The sequence below is a fragment of the Rhinolophus sinicus genome, linkage group LG05 (assembly GCF_036562045.2).
Source record: "Rhinolophus sinicus isolate RSC01 linkage group LG05, ASM3656204v1, whole genome shotgun sequence".
NCBI classification, from domain to species: Eukaryota; Metazoa; Chordata; class Mammalia; order Chiroptera; family Rhinolophidae; genus Rhinolophus; species Rhinolophus sinicus.
This window is the reverse complement of record NC_133755.1, coordinates 73,225,654-73,239,847: the sequence shown is the minus strand read 5'-3', so window position 1 is coordinate 73,239,847 and position 14,194 is coordinate 73,225,654. Positions and strand designations below refer to the sequence as shown.

The following is a 14,194-nucleotide window of genomic DNA, read 5'->3' as shown; positions in this document are numbered from 1 at the left end:
AGCTGGCATGCAGCCCGCACAGCTGACCGATCACCCCATCTTCTCTGAGCGCCTCACAACCCCACTCCAGACTCAATCCTGAGCTCCACACCACCCAGTGGAAAGAAGTATGAAGTGGATAATGGATCTTTTCTTACCCCCAGAATCCTTCAGTAATTACTTGACGCTATTTCAGACTGTAACCGTACTGTTTAATAGAACAGACAGTAAAGACGTACTTTCACTGAGAATTTAAATCATCATTATCTGCTACCTATTCAGAGAACATTTCAGGACATGGAGGTGAAACTTTAAAAATGGCATGTTAGCAAAGTATTAAGAAATGGGGGTGTGGTAAAGAAGAGAAAAAGCCCACATAATCCACTTACTCAGGCTTCTAGAATGGCAGTGTCCCCGTTTCCTTCCCTTTCAAAAATATTATTTTTTGGGAGCCACTGTGCTCACAGTGACAAGCACATTGAGACAACATATTTCCATTTACAGTCTCATCTTGCCAGGGCTGAGATGGTTGTTTCATCATTCTTATCACAGTCAGTACAAAACTAGACAGAGTTCCACTGATTTCCACTGCAAAGTGGTCTTTACTTGGCTTTCTGACCGAAACATTAACTTGGGCTCATCTGTCATCTGACTTCCTCAACAAACTGAAGGACAGAACCATTTTAGAGTGAGTAACTCGTAAAGCAGGGCCAAGGGGCAAATTCTTACCCTCTGCACCTATTTTAAAGGTTACTCTGACCGTTTGACAAGCATAAGTTACTGGTAAATTCTTTAAGGTTATCTTCGTACTTGTGCTTCTCTTTCTGGCTTAAAAAGTGCAGAGAGGTGGTTCAAGATGTCTGCTAAGAAGGTCCTGAACCCACCCCCTCCCACAAACACAACACATCTACAGCTATGCATGGAACAATTTGCTCTGGAAAAGACCTGAAAAGTAGCTGAACAGCTGCTTTACACAAGGATAAAAGGGCCACATCAAGGCAGACAGTAGAGACGGAGACTCAGTCTTGCCCCCAACCCCACCCCAGGCCTGGTGACTCACATGGGAGGCAGCTCACAAACACGAGCTTATCTCTGAGGAGCAAGGTGTTTGTGCCCCACATCAGGCACCTCAGCCCTGGGAACCTACGCAGGACAGATGAGCCCCAGAATATCGTGCTTGAGAAACAACAGGATCTGGGAGAACCACATGGATGTAGGGAACAGAGATTCGCTCTTACAGGGCTTGCATGAGACTCACTTGCTCTGGGACCCAGCACAAAAGCAGCGGTTTGAATAGCACGTATACTGATAGGGTAGGTAGACAGAGAGAAATGAGCAAGGGAAGGAGAGACCAGCCCCGGTCAGAAAGCCCCTTGCTACAGCTTCTACCTGGGTCCAGACCCCCTGCAGCTGCCCTCACTTAGGGCACCAGTGCCTTACCAGCCCAGCAGGATTCCAGGCTCACATATGCCCCTAAATCAAGGGGATGTATTGTTAGAAGCCAGAGAGAGAGAAAGCACACATATCCTGTTTATCAGAATATACATTCTAATTCGCAGGATGATTTTTAATGAGTTTCTCAAATAAATCATGGGAAATTAACAGGTTCACGCTTATGCTCTGAAGAGCAACCTTGAGAACCAGAGGAGAGGACAGGACACCTCAGCAGAGAAGGAGAAAGATAACAGGGAAGAAGAAAGGGAGACAACTGTACCCATAGAGGTAAAACCCTCACACAACGTGAGGAGAGGCTGCTTCCCCCTCTTGGGTCAGCCCGTCCCAGGTCTGGGAGTGCACTTGCTTTGACTGATCAACTGCTTGCTGTTCCATGCTGCACAAACTCTATCTCTTGACCAAATTCTTTCTTTCAAGAAGACGAGGAGCTGAGGTACAATGTCATTCCTGGTAACACCACCATATATGAAAGAGAATCATTTACTAATTGTAAAGCACCTGCGGCAGGAGCAGGAGCCAGCTGCCACTCTCTCCAGGAACACAGGCGATGGTGGCAGCCATTTTTGTTCTCTGCCTCTCACCAGCTGCTAACGCCCGTGGGCGTACCTGGCATCGGTGCCACTCCCACAGCTCTACCAGTCAGCTGGCCCATGCAGCCCACACAGGGGACACCCTGGAGCACCTGGCTCTGGTGGCCAGGAAGAACTGCATTTTGGGACCCCGCGGGTCTGAAACAATCAGAGACAGTTCTTCCCTGGCTACCGCTCCCAGGTCACCACAGACAGCATACTCCCTGAAACGTACCCCCAGTCTTCCTGTGAAAAAGGCCTGTTTATTTGTCCTAGAGCTTCAGCCTGAGTGGCAGGCTTCAGGTTTATCATACAAGTAGAGGTTGAGGAGGTGCTCTCTCAGAACCTGGGCCAGGGAAAGCCATCAGTGCTCTCTCCCTTAGACATGTTACAGCTCACCAGTGCCTCCCAGAAAGGCATTCAGACACTTGTCTAGAGCCCTGGTTTCTGCAACTTTTGCCAAGACAGAAACCCCCAGATCACCTGGTCTGGAGGCCAGTAGGGTTTACAATTGTGGTCCCACAGGACTGTATATATTTGCATAATGTAAAAACTGCTGCCTGAGAATCTAGATTCCAATCACTCTGCAAGTAAGTGCTGAGATCCCTCCCTCAGGAACACTCACAGGTCTTGACAACAACTGGGACCTACCAAGAATAAACCATACTGCTTAGACAATCAGCAAGGTTCAAGAGACAACCAAGAGCCAGGGCAAAGTTAAACTTAAGATTCATCTCGTACATGTGGCCGTTCCTTCAAAACTGGGAGAGAGAGCTGTTTCGCCTAATACATAGAAACAAGCATAGAGAGTAAAATGTGACAGTAAACACATAAAATGTGGAGGGGTGCTGAGGAGTAAAAATGTAGAGACTTAGAATGAATTCAAACTTAACTTGCTAACAACTTAAAATAGACTGTATACACACACACACACACGCACAATGATGTTCACATATAACATCATGGTAACCACAAAGCAAAAACCTATAATAGATACAGAAAAGATAATAAGAAAGGAATCCAAGCATAACCGTATAGAAAGTGATCAAACCACAAAGGAATAGAGCAAAAGAAGAGGAAAAGAAAAGAGAGGAACTACAAAACAGCCAGAAAACAATTTTAAAAATGGCAATAAGTACATAAGTATCAGCAATTATCTTAAAAGTAATTGGACTAAATTCACAATCAAAAGACACAGAGTGGCTGAAAGGCTATAAAAACAAGACCCCATATATATGCTAGCTATAAGAAACTCACTTCACGTGTAAGGACACACAGAGACTGAAAGTGAAGGAATGGAAAAGATGTTACATGCAAATGGAAACCACTAAAAAACTGGAGGAGCTATACTTATATCAGATAAAAACTTTAAAATAAAGTAATAAAAGACAAACATGGGCATTATGTAATGACAAAGGAGTCAATCCATCAAGAAAATATAAAATTTGTAAATATTGATGCATCCAACGCAGAAGCACCTAAGTACAGACCTAAAGGGAGAAGTGGACAGCAATAAAATAATAGTAGGGGTCTTAAATATCCTACTTACCTCAATGGATAGATCATCCTGACAGATAAAACATCTGTCTTAACTGAAACATTATATCACATAGACTTAATAGATATATACAAAACGGTCTAACGAAACACAGCAGAATACACATTCTCAGTACTAGTGGAACATTTGCTAGGATAGATCATGTTAGACCACAAAACAAGTCTTAGCAAATTCAAGAAGACCAAACTCATATCAAGCTCTTTTCCAACCACAATGGTATGAAACTAGAAATTAATTTGAAGAAGAAAACTGGAAAAATCAAAATTATGTGAAGATTAAGCATGCTACTTAAACAATGGGTCAACAAAAAACAAATTAAAGGTGAAATTTTAAAAAATAACAAAAATGTAAATACAACACACAAAATCTAAGCAATACAGCAAAAACCGTTCTAAGAAGTAAGTTTATAGCCCTACAGGCCTAGCTGAAAACAAGAAAAATCTCAATGTAATTTTACACCTGATAGCAGTGGAAATAGAACTACAAACAAAGCCCCATGGTTAGTAGAAGGAAGGAAATAGTAAAGATCAGAGTGGAAATAAATAAAATAGAAACTAAAAAGACTATAGAAAAGATCAATGAAACAAAGAGCTAGTTCTTTGAAAAGATAAACAAAATTAACAAACCTTTAGATAGACACACTAAAAAAAAAGAGGGTTCAAGCAAATAAAATCAGAAATGAAAGAGAAGTTGCAACTGATGATACCAAAGGAATGCAAAGGATCATAAGAGAATACTATGAACAATTATACACCAACAAATTGGACAACCTTGAAGAGATGGATAAATTCCTAGAAACATACAATCTTCCAAGATTGAATTACGAAGAAATAGAAAATCTGAACAGATTATAAATAGACTGAATCAGCAAAAGTCCAAAAAAAGATGGCTTCACTGTTGAATTCTACCAAACATTCAAAGATTTAATACCTATCCTTCTCAAACTCTCCCAAAAAACTGGAGGAGAGAATGCTTCCAAACTCATTTTAAGAGGCCAGTATTACCTGATACCAAAACCAGAAAAGGACACCACAAAAAAGGAAAAGTATAGGCCAATATACCTGATGAACATAGATGTAAAAATCCTCAACAAGGGTAAGGGGGGTGGGGGGTGAGGGGTGGGAGATGAGGGTAAGGGGGATCAAATATATGGTGATGGAAGGAGAACTGACTCTGGGTGATGAACACACAGTGGGATTTATAGATGATGTAATACAGAATTCTACACCTGAAATCTATGTAATTTTACTAACAATTGTCACCCCAATAAATTTAATAATAAAAAAAAAATCCTCAACAAAATATTAGTAAACTGAATTCAGTACATTAAAAGGATCATACACCATGATCAGGTGGAATTTATCCCAGGGATGCAAGGATAGTTCAACATCCACAAATCAATCAATGTGATATATCACATTAACAAATAAAAAGATAAAAACCATATGATCATCTCAATAAGAGCAGAAAAGCATTTGACAAAATTCAACATCCATTTAGATAAAAACTCTCAACAAAGTGGGCATGGACAAAACATAGTTCAGCGTAACAAAGGCCACATATGACAAGCACACAGTTGGCATCATAGTTAACAGTGAAAAGCTTAAAGCTTTTCCTCTAAAACAAGAAACAAGACAATGATGTCCACTTTCACTTCTGGTCAACATAATATTGGAAGTAATACCACAGCAATAAGCAGGAAAAAGAAAGGCATCCAAGCTAGAAAGGAAGTAGTAAAACTGTCACTATTTATGGACATAACTTTACATATAAAAGCCCCCAAAGACTCCACCAAAAAGCTGTTATAACTAATTATATATTCAGTAACGATACAGGATGCAAATTCAATGTAAAAAAATCTGTTCCTTTTTTATATACTAACAATGAACTATCAGAAAGAGAAAATAAGAAAACAATTCCATTTACAATGGCATTAAAAGAATAAAATACCTAGGAATAAATTTAACCAAGGAGGTAAAAGACCTGTACACTAAAAACTAAGATGCTGATGAAAGAAACTGAAGAAGACACAGATAAATGGAAAGCTATTCAGTGATCATGAATTAGAAGAACTAATATTATTTAATATCCGTATGACCCAAAGCAGTCTACATTCAATTCAATCCATATCGAAACTTCAGTGACATTTTTCACAGAAACAAACAATCCTAAATGTTTATGGAACACACCAAAAATTCCCAAACAGCTAAAGCAATCTTAAGAAAGAAGAGCAAAGCTGGAAGCATCACGCTCCCTGATATCACATATTACAAAGCTACAGTAATCAAAACAGCTTGGTACTGGTATAAAAGCAGACACATAAAGCAATAGAACAGAATAGAGAGCCCAGAAATAAATCCATGCATATATGGTCAATCAACTTATGACAAGGGAGCCAAGAATATACAATGGGGAAAGGACAATCTCTTCCATAAATGGTGTTGGGGAAACTGCACAGCCACACGCAAAAGAATGAAACTGGAAAATAAACTCGAACTGGATGAAAGACTAAATATAAGACCCGAAAACATAAAACCCCTAAAAGGAAACACGACGATAAACTCCCTGACATTGGTTTTGGCAATGATTTCTTGGATCTGACTCCAAAGGCAAGGGCAACAAAAGCAAAAATAAATAGATGGGACTTCATCAAACTAAAAAGCTTCTGCACAACAAAGGAAACCATCAACAAAATGAAAAGGCAAACTACTGAATGGGAGAAGACATCTGCAAATCATACATCTGATAAGAGGTTACTATTAAATTATATAAAGTACTAATACAACTCAGTAACAAGAAACAAACACGCCATCAACAAACGGGCAGAGGACCTAAATAGACATTTTTCCAAAAAAAGACATACAGATGGCCAACAGGTACATGGAAAGATGCTCAATGTCACTAATAATCAGGGAAACACAAATCCAAACCACACCTGTCAGACACGCTATTACCAAAAGACAAGAAATAACAAGTGTTGGTGAAGATGTAGAGAAAAGGGAACCCTTGTGCACTGTTGGTGGGATTATATATTGGTGCAGTCACCACGGAAAATAGTACGAAAATTAAAACTAGAACTACCATATGATCCAACAATACCACTTCTGGGTATTTATCTGAAAACAATGAACACACTAATTTGAAAAGATATATGCACCCCTAAGTTCATTACAGCATTATTTACAATAGCAAAGTTATGGAAACAACTTTAATGTCCATTGACGGATGAACAAAAAAAGAAGTTGTGGTATATAATACACAATACAACATTACTCAGCCAATAAAAAGAATGAAACCTTGCCATTTGTGACAACACAGGTGGACCTTGAGTGTATTATGCTAAGAGAAATAAGACAGAGAAACATAAGTACTGTGTGATTTCCCTTATATGTGGAATCTAAAAAAAACAAAACTAACAAACAAGCCATACAAGTCACAGATACAGAGAACAGACTGATGTTTGTCAGAGGGAAAGGGATTAGGTGGTGGGTGAAGGGGATCGATCGCATGGAGGCAGATGTTAACTAGACTCGTGCTGCTGATCACTGTCTTGTGTATACAAACACTATATTATTAAGTTGTACACCTGAAACTAATATAATGTTATATGCCAATTTTACCTCAATTTAAAAAAAAGCACAAAGAACATCAGAAATGTATCAAAGCGAATTATGTAATTGTCATATTTCAAGAGATCATGTGTGTAAGCCATTGCCTCATAAGGAAGCTGGTTCATTTTTCTCAAATAAACGAATATTATTATTCTTTAAAGAAAATGATTCCTGCTGGACAGATTTTTTTTCTTTCCTTTTGATCAACATAAAACCTGTGGTGGGTTATTTTATAGCATAAACAATTTTTTTTAAGTTTCAACTAAAATCTCAAATTATGCTGGTCACTTCAAAGGCAGAAATTCTGGCTCTCATCCAGAGGAATGTTACAAGCAGTATAATTTCAGCACCAAATCATGGCAAGAATAATTTAAATAATAACCTTATATTACTAACTGGACCTGTTAAAAAATACTAACAACTTTTATTCCAGTAAGAGCTGAAATTAATAGTTTGCCTGCTGCATATAAACTACTAATTAAGGACAAGAAGGAAGTGAATGAACACATTTTGATTGATGAATTATACCTATCCTTATTTCTCTTTTATCATTTAATGAAAACACCAAAATCAAAGAAAAAAATTGCTCTCCATTTCTTCCCTTTTATTTCGGGCTTGACAGAGGCTTGTACAAAGCTGACACACATCATCCAAACTCATCCCACGAAAAGAAAAAAGTTACATAAACTTTAATGAATGCTATCATTTTTCTTTTATAAACTTCTAAAGACCCAACTGTTAATCCCGACACACAAAGTTTTCCAAATAGTCAAGGATAAAGTTCCAGTGCCTGAAGCTCAATTGTTTAAGAGAGAAAGGGAAAGTGCAACAGAACCTCGGTGGGGCGCTGGGGGTGGGGCTCCACTAAGACAAAGGGTGAGGAGGCATTTTCTTTGGAATCTGATTTAAATAAAAGTTTCCACCATATTATACGATTTTTCCCTCTCACTCACTTCACCCAGACTCAATTCTGGAAACTTTCTGATGTGTTTTGGTGACAAAAGCAAACAAATGACTCAACATGACCTATCACAGGCCCCTTACATATTGGTACTATTGTCCCCTCCAAACTCTTTTCTTGTTTTGGAAAGAATTCTCTTAGACTAATCAATATATGCTAGAAACTGTCTGTCACGTTGCAAACGTCAAGAGAAAGTAAGGCTTAGACTCAAACTTGTATATAATAAAAGTGCAGGAACTGAGAAATTTATAGGTGTTAGAAAAGGAAGATTTCAACAGGCCCAGACCCTCTGTTCTTGCAATGTTCTGACCACGTGGGTGTTATACTCAAACGTGGAAAAACAAGAACATTTATGTAGACATTTATTCAGATCGCCATACTTTGTTTTCATAGATATCAAACTGATAGAGGATATTAGAGGAAGAACTTTTAACACAGGATTTTTGGTTGGGCTTTAGGAAGACCCTGAAAAAAAATTAAACAATCAAATGAATTTTTTTGTGTGGAGAGATTCCATAGCTTTCATCCTAATCTATAGCTTTAATCAGAAACAGTTTTAATGACAAAAGGAAAAAAAAGGTTTAAAAATGCTGCATCCAAATTTTAGTGTAAAACTTTACCTTTCTCATGTAAAAGTGCTTGTCTTGACAATGCCTTATATCTTTCATATTACAGAATTAATTGTTAAAAGTTGAGATGAACTTATAAGATACTGACCTTCTAAGGTCAATAGCTAAGATACAAGCATTTTCCTGAACACAAAACGAAAAGCATACATACCTTTTTTCCAAGTCTCTTATTTTCTCTCTTAGTGGTTCAACAATCTAAAACAAAAATAACCAACATCAGTGTTAAAACAAAAACACAGTCCTCCACCGCCTTCTGATGTTGCAGATAGGCATGCATGACATAAAGCAAAACAGATTTTAATTTCTCCTACGATTCACTTCCAGTTTCAAATTAAGTTATGTCACTTCAACCACAATTCTAAAATCGAGATGATAAACTGCCCGTTGTGACCCTTTCCACAGATGCGCTAGTCTCTGAGAAAATTCACCTTTTTACTTTTCTACCTTCTTGTAAGCTATGTTAAAGGTGGTTCAGGCTCATAAAAATAGGCAGATCAATACCACTGGTGTCTTTTCAGGAACTAAAAGAATCCCCTAATTGCTTGCCCACAAAAGCTTAACATCTTGTTTCTGCATGTTATCTCCATGTCATCAGCTCCAGCGCAGAAATCGCAGGCTGGGAGTCGATCCCGTCCATGTGTGTTAAGACCGTAAGTGCTGACAGGATGACAAGGGCAATCCAAAGGCTTCCCCCATGACTCCAGCATCTGGCTTCAAACCAAAATGAGTAACTCCTCATTCCCTCCTAAGCCCATGTTACAATAGTCTAGACATGTCTACAGTTATTTGACTAAAATATAAGCCATTATTTTAAAATTAGAAGTTTATAGTCAACCGGAGGAGCTAGCTTTCAGTGAGGCAGGTGTGTAACTTCCCATCTGTGCATACGGACACTCTTTATGTCCCCGACTCCTAGCATCCGAGTTGAGTGTTTTTCCTTCCAGCACCTACTCAGGTGAGTGGATACTGGCACTTGCCTCCATCCCTGGTATAAAGGTAATCACTTTGCTTTCTCTAAGAAATTCTGGAAAGGCTCACCTGAAAAGTCACCTAAAGGTTTAAATCCATCTTGCCTTTAAGGTAGAATTTGTTTTAATACACCACACCTTTATAAAATGGACAACGGCTGACACAGAGATGCATCTAAGAATTCTCATTTCACGTTACGTTCAACATGAAACTTAAAACAAACAGAAAGTCTCCTATTAAGTAAGGGAATACATTTTTGAGAGATGTTTCAAAACCATAGAGCAGCATCCAGCTGCCACAATAAAGACAAATATATAGGAAAAAAACATTAGTAAAATATGGAAAAGACTAACCTCTTCAATCTTCCTTTCGATTTTTAGTTCACCATTTTCCTGGATAGACCTGTTGAGGAGAAAGCTACAAAACTGAGATCAGTTGAAAGGTTTTATGACTTCAGGAGTTTATCCCGAACAAATTTCCACAACACAAACCAAAGATCTGCAGGCCATCTCCCTCTCCTTCCCAAATCTCAGTCCTGCGTGCCACTTCCCTCCAGAAGGGGGTGAACCAGAAGAAAACAGGACAATGGGAAAGGAAATCAATCATCTCACAGGCTCACTGCCACATTATGTGTTGTTTCTGTTAAATTAGAGTAATCTCACTTTCATGTTACACCCATTATGGGATTGCAAATTAGAAGTGGGAAGTGTGTATCTATAGGAGGACAAGCTAGACTGCCGGGCTTTCTGGAGATTTCATACAAAATGGAGTTTTTCCAAGTGAAAAAACAGAGTTCCTTTAAATGGGATCTGAGCACCCCACCCAGCCACACACAGAAGCCTTTGTCAGGAGACACACAGGAGCCCTGGTGGCAGGAATCGGATGGACAACGCCCCACCGGCCCAGCAAAACCAACTCAATATGCAAAGCCTGCTGGGGCACAGCAACCCTTTACCCTGCAGCCCCCCGCAGCACAGCAACACTGAACTTCCAAATCCAGCTCAGTCACCACAAATGGATTGCTATTCTTTTATTTTGACTATCGAGAAACACGAAGTGAATTTTTCTTTCAATTAAAACTGCTAATATACTAAAAGCACCAAACTAGTTTTTACAAGGAATGCTTATTACTTCTTGCTGATTTTTTAAAAAAGAATATTAACGTAAGTATTTTATTTTATAAGTGTCCCTCCTGCGCTACTAGGCAGCACAAATAATGCACTCGGGCCAGAAGGGTCCTTGGGCTACGCAGGGGGTGTCAGCACCCACTTGGTCTGCTCCCTGGGGCCAGGGGCCAGCTGCATTCCTAGAGAACAGTCACAGGAGCAGAGACACAGCCCAGCTGTGTGAACAGCAAAATATTCAGTTTCATTTAGAAATATTCTTCAATTACCCATGACATCAATGGTGTGTATGTAACAACTGAAATGTGTCCATAAAACCCAACCACAATATCCAAATTATTAAAAACAATTACCTCATATTAACGAAGTTGCCCCAAACAGCTGGAGGGGAAAGAAGAAGAAGAAAAAAGTCAATATCTAAGTTCATGGCATTCAACTAATTTTTTAAGAATTTTAAGGATTTCAACTAATACAATTTTAATTTTTCACCAATGTTTTAAAGTTCACCAAGAAAACCAAGTAATAGCTCACGAAGACAATAAAATGCCTGCTTTTAAAGTACTACTAAGTCCTACTAAACAGTAAGTGAAAACATGACCCATACACCCCTTTAATTCTGGAGTATCTCTTGAGGTTTGGAGTTCAACTGTGCATGTGTTTTGAAAAACAGTATGTCCCCAACCTTTGTCTGAGGAAGAGCCAGTCACAAGCATCAATAACCTACATGCCTGAAAGAGATCCCAGAGGTTGATCCAACCTCTTCCTTTAAGTGTGGATAAAACTAAAACCCAGAGAAGGTCCATAATGGCCTGACGCTGTGGCATAACTTCATCTGGAAAGCCATCCACCCTTTCTCAGCACTCATTGCATCTCCCTGAGAGTACAGTGTCATGTTGCTGGTCTGCCTCCTTAACGACAGATACCTGGAGGGCAGGGAGTCACTTGTACAGCTGGCTGGAGTTCAATAAATGTGTATAAATCAGCCCAGCAACAACGGTGAGCCTTTACCACGGGTGACTCTAAAAACACAGTACTGAACGAGGAGCAACCAAGGATTGCTGCATAAGGAAACCTTTGCCATGAATGATCCTATCGTTTTGTATACATTCCTATTCAGCCCTTATGTGGCCACTCCCCAAATGCTGAACTCCCATGGGCCAGGTGCTCGGTGCTTCAGGGTGCTTGGGAAAGGAGAGTAAATTTCCAGACATGCTCCCCATCCTGGGCTGCTGAGTTTGTGAACCTGGGAAGGCCTCGAGGTTAGAGCTACTTCTGGGCGTCTTCTCATCACCATCCTCTGGTACACAGCAGGGCTTTAATTAATGTTTACTGAATAGGACTCAGTGTCCAAAATCATGCCCTCGGCAGCAAATTCCCACTGTTACAAAGGGACATGTTGATTCCATAAAAGCATATCCTTCTTCAAACAGGGGAGGAAACTATGATAGAAAAGAGAGCAATAAAATAACTGGATAAAAGTGGCAAGTGAGCAAAAAGTGGGAGAAATTAAAATAAAGCTGTACCATATTCATTTCTTAGGAGAAAAACAAAGAATGTTTACACCTTAGAACCATGTGATCTTCTTTTGAGTAGTATCCTCAGGAAATAAACATATCTACAAGAAAGCTGCCTTCAGAAATCATGGCCTTATTTGTAGGCAACCAAATAAACCAACATATCTGACAATTTGGGAGCTGCTATGTAAATTACAATATAGTCATTCAATGAAATAAGAAAGCCATGAAATATGAGTAGGAAACTCTGCTGTAGCACAAGAATGTAGTTATGACAAGTTCCGACAAAAAAAATATATATATGCAGTATGACTTCTGCTACTAAAAAATACATAGAAAGAAAAAAGACTGTAAGGAAGCCAAAACACAGCTTAAAATGGTGATGTAATTGTTTATTTTTCCTTGTATTTATGTGCTTAACTTGCTTTTTAAAAAGGAGGGGAAAACTTTAAAACCCTTTGCTCAACTCCTGTTCTCCGTCTTTTCCTAGACAACTTGTGAACAAGTGGGTCACTGCTCAGCTCACACACGAAAACCACGCCCCAAAGATCAGTGACCAGCCAGGAGCTGCCAAACCCAGTGGGGACTGTACTATGTATCGCAAATAAACACACTGTCTCATTTTGCCTTTAGGATTTTGCTGCTTGTCAAAATGTGCCAGGAGGCGGTCCCTCTCTTTCCGTCGTCCCTCTCTTTCCGTGCTTGGAACGGTGAATGGTGCACGAGAGGAATTATCTATTCTGTAAGCTGCCTTCTGAGAGGTGAGTGCCTTTTGACAACCTTTTCAAATCACTCCGTGGTTAGCAGTTATTCAGTTTTTTCCTTTTTAATGTTTTCTTGAGTTCGTTTAAAATGTCTATTTCAGAGACACTTCTCGATCCTTCTATCATCACTTAAACCACTTCAGAGCACTGAAGGCTGCCTCCCCTCCCCTTCTGCCTCCTCTCCTTGGAAATGAAGACACCAGGGTCTCCTGAGTCCTCCTCCCCATCCCACTGGACCTGGTTAAGCATCTCTCCCTTGGGAAGCAGATGGGGCCCTGGGGTCTGCCCCAGAATGAAGCCACGAGCCATAGTTCACCACCCTTTATGAACAGATAATAATGGATATAAGCAGACAATGCCGCAATCTATTTCTGTGGCTCAGGCCTCCTCGGTTGGCCACCTACACCTGGAAATGCATTCTTTTCCCGGCAGCCCGCTCTTGCTGGTGGACCCCAGAGCTTCAGGAGCCCCTTCTCCTCCTGACCAATTGCACTTTCACAGCAGCCCCCTCCACGGGCCTCTCCACCCTCCCTAAACCACTGGCCACCCTATCCCTTTAGCTCTGTCTGCAGGTGGTCTCCTGGGCCAGAAATGCACTCACCTCACCTGAGTGAGCACTCAACCTGCCTCCCTGCTCCAGGGGACACAGTGGCGGGTGTGTTGCCACAGGCCCCCTAACACACTTCCCTTTACCTGGTGGTTTATAGCTGGGCTCCCTATAGGATCGAGTGTTTCCTTATTAGCATTTGCAACACGAGCACAGGAGAGCCCGGCACCAAAATCAGGTGAATGGAGATCAAGGAATGTTTTCACTTTCCTCCATGTATCCCTTGCTTAGTCCTTTTTATCTTCAGAAATGTTATTACCAACTAATCTTTAAAATGTTACATCAAGTGGTACGGCTTCCTTTTAAATTCTGAAACGCTCCGCCTGCCTTGCTTTGGAGAGTGACGAGGACTCAGAACCCAGCAGACAGGCTGGAGAAGCCCGGCCTTGCCACAGACTCTCAGGGGGGACACACGCCACATCCCACCATTAGGACCCGGTCCTGGGGCTTTGTG

At 40.2% G+C, this 14,194-nt stretch overlaps 1 protein-coding gene across 2 annotated transcripts in view; it reads right to left on the bottom strand.

The window, feature by feature from the left end:
- UXS1 (UDP-glucuronate decarboxylase 1) overlaps positions 1-14,194 on the bottom strand; it is a 100,587-nt gene that overhangs the window by 64,204 nt on the left and 22,189 nt on the right. The window contains exons 2-4 of one of the 2 annotated variants that reach the window (XM_019714001.2): positions 11,209-11,236; positions 10,085-10,148; positions 8,914-8,957 (exon numbers count right to left, since the gene is read on the bottom strand). In XM_019714001.2, coding sequence (XP_019569560.1) covers positions 8,914-8,957; positions 10,085-10,148; positions 11,209-11,236 — 136 coding nt within the window. The remainder of the gene's footprint in view (positions 1-8,913; positions 8,958-10,084; positions 10,149-11,208; positions 11,237-14,194) is intronic. The other variant, XM_019714002.2, reaches the window with a different exon arrangement.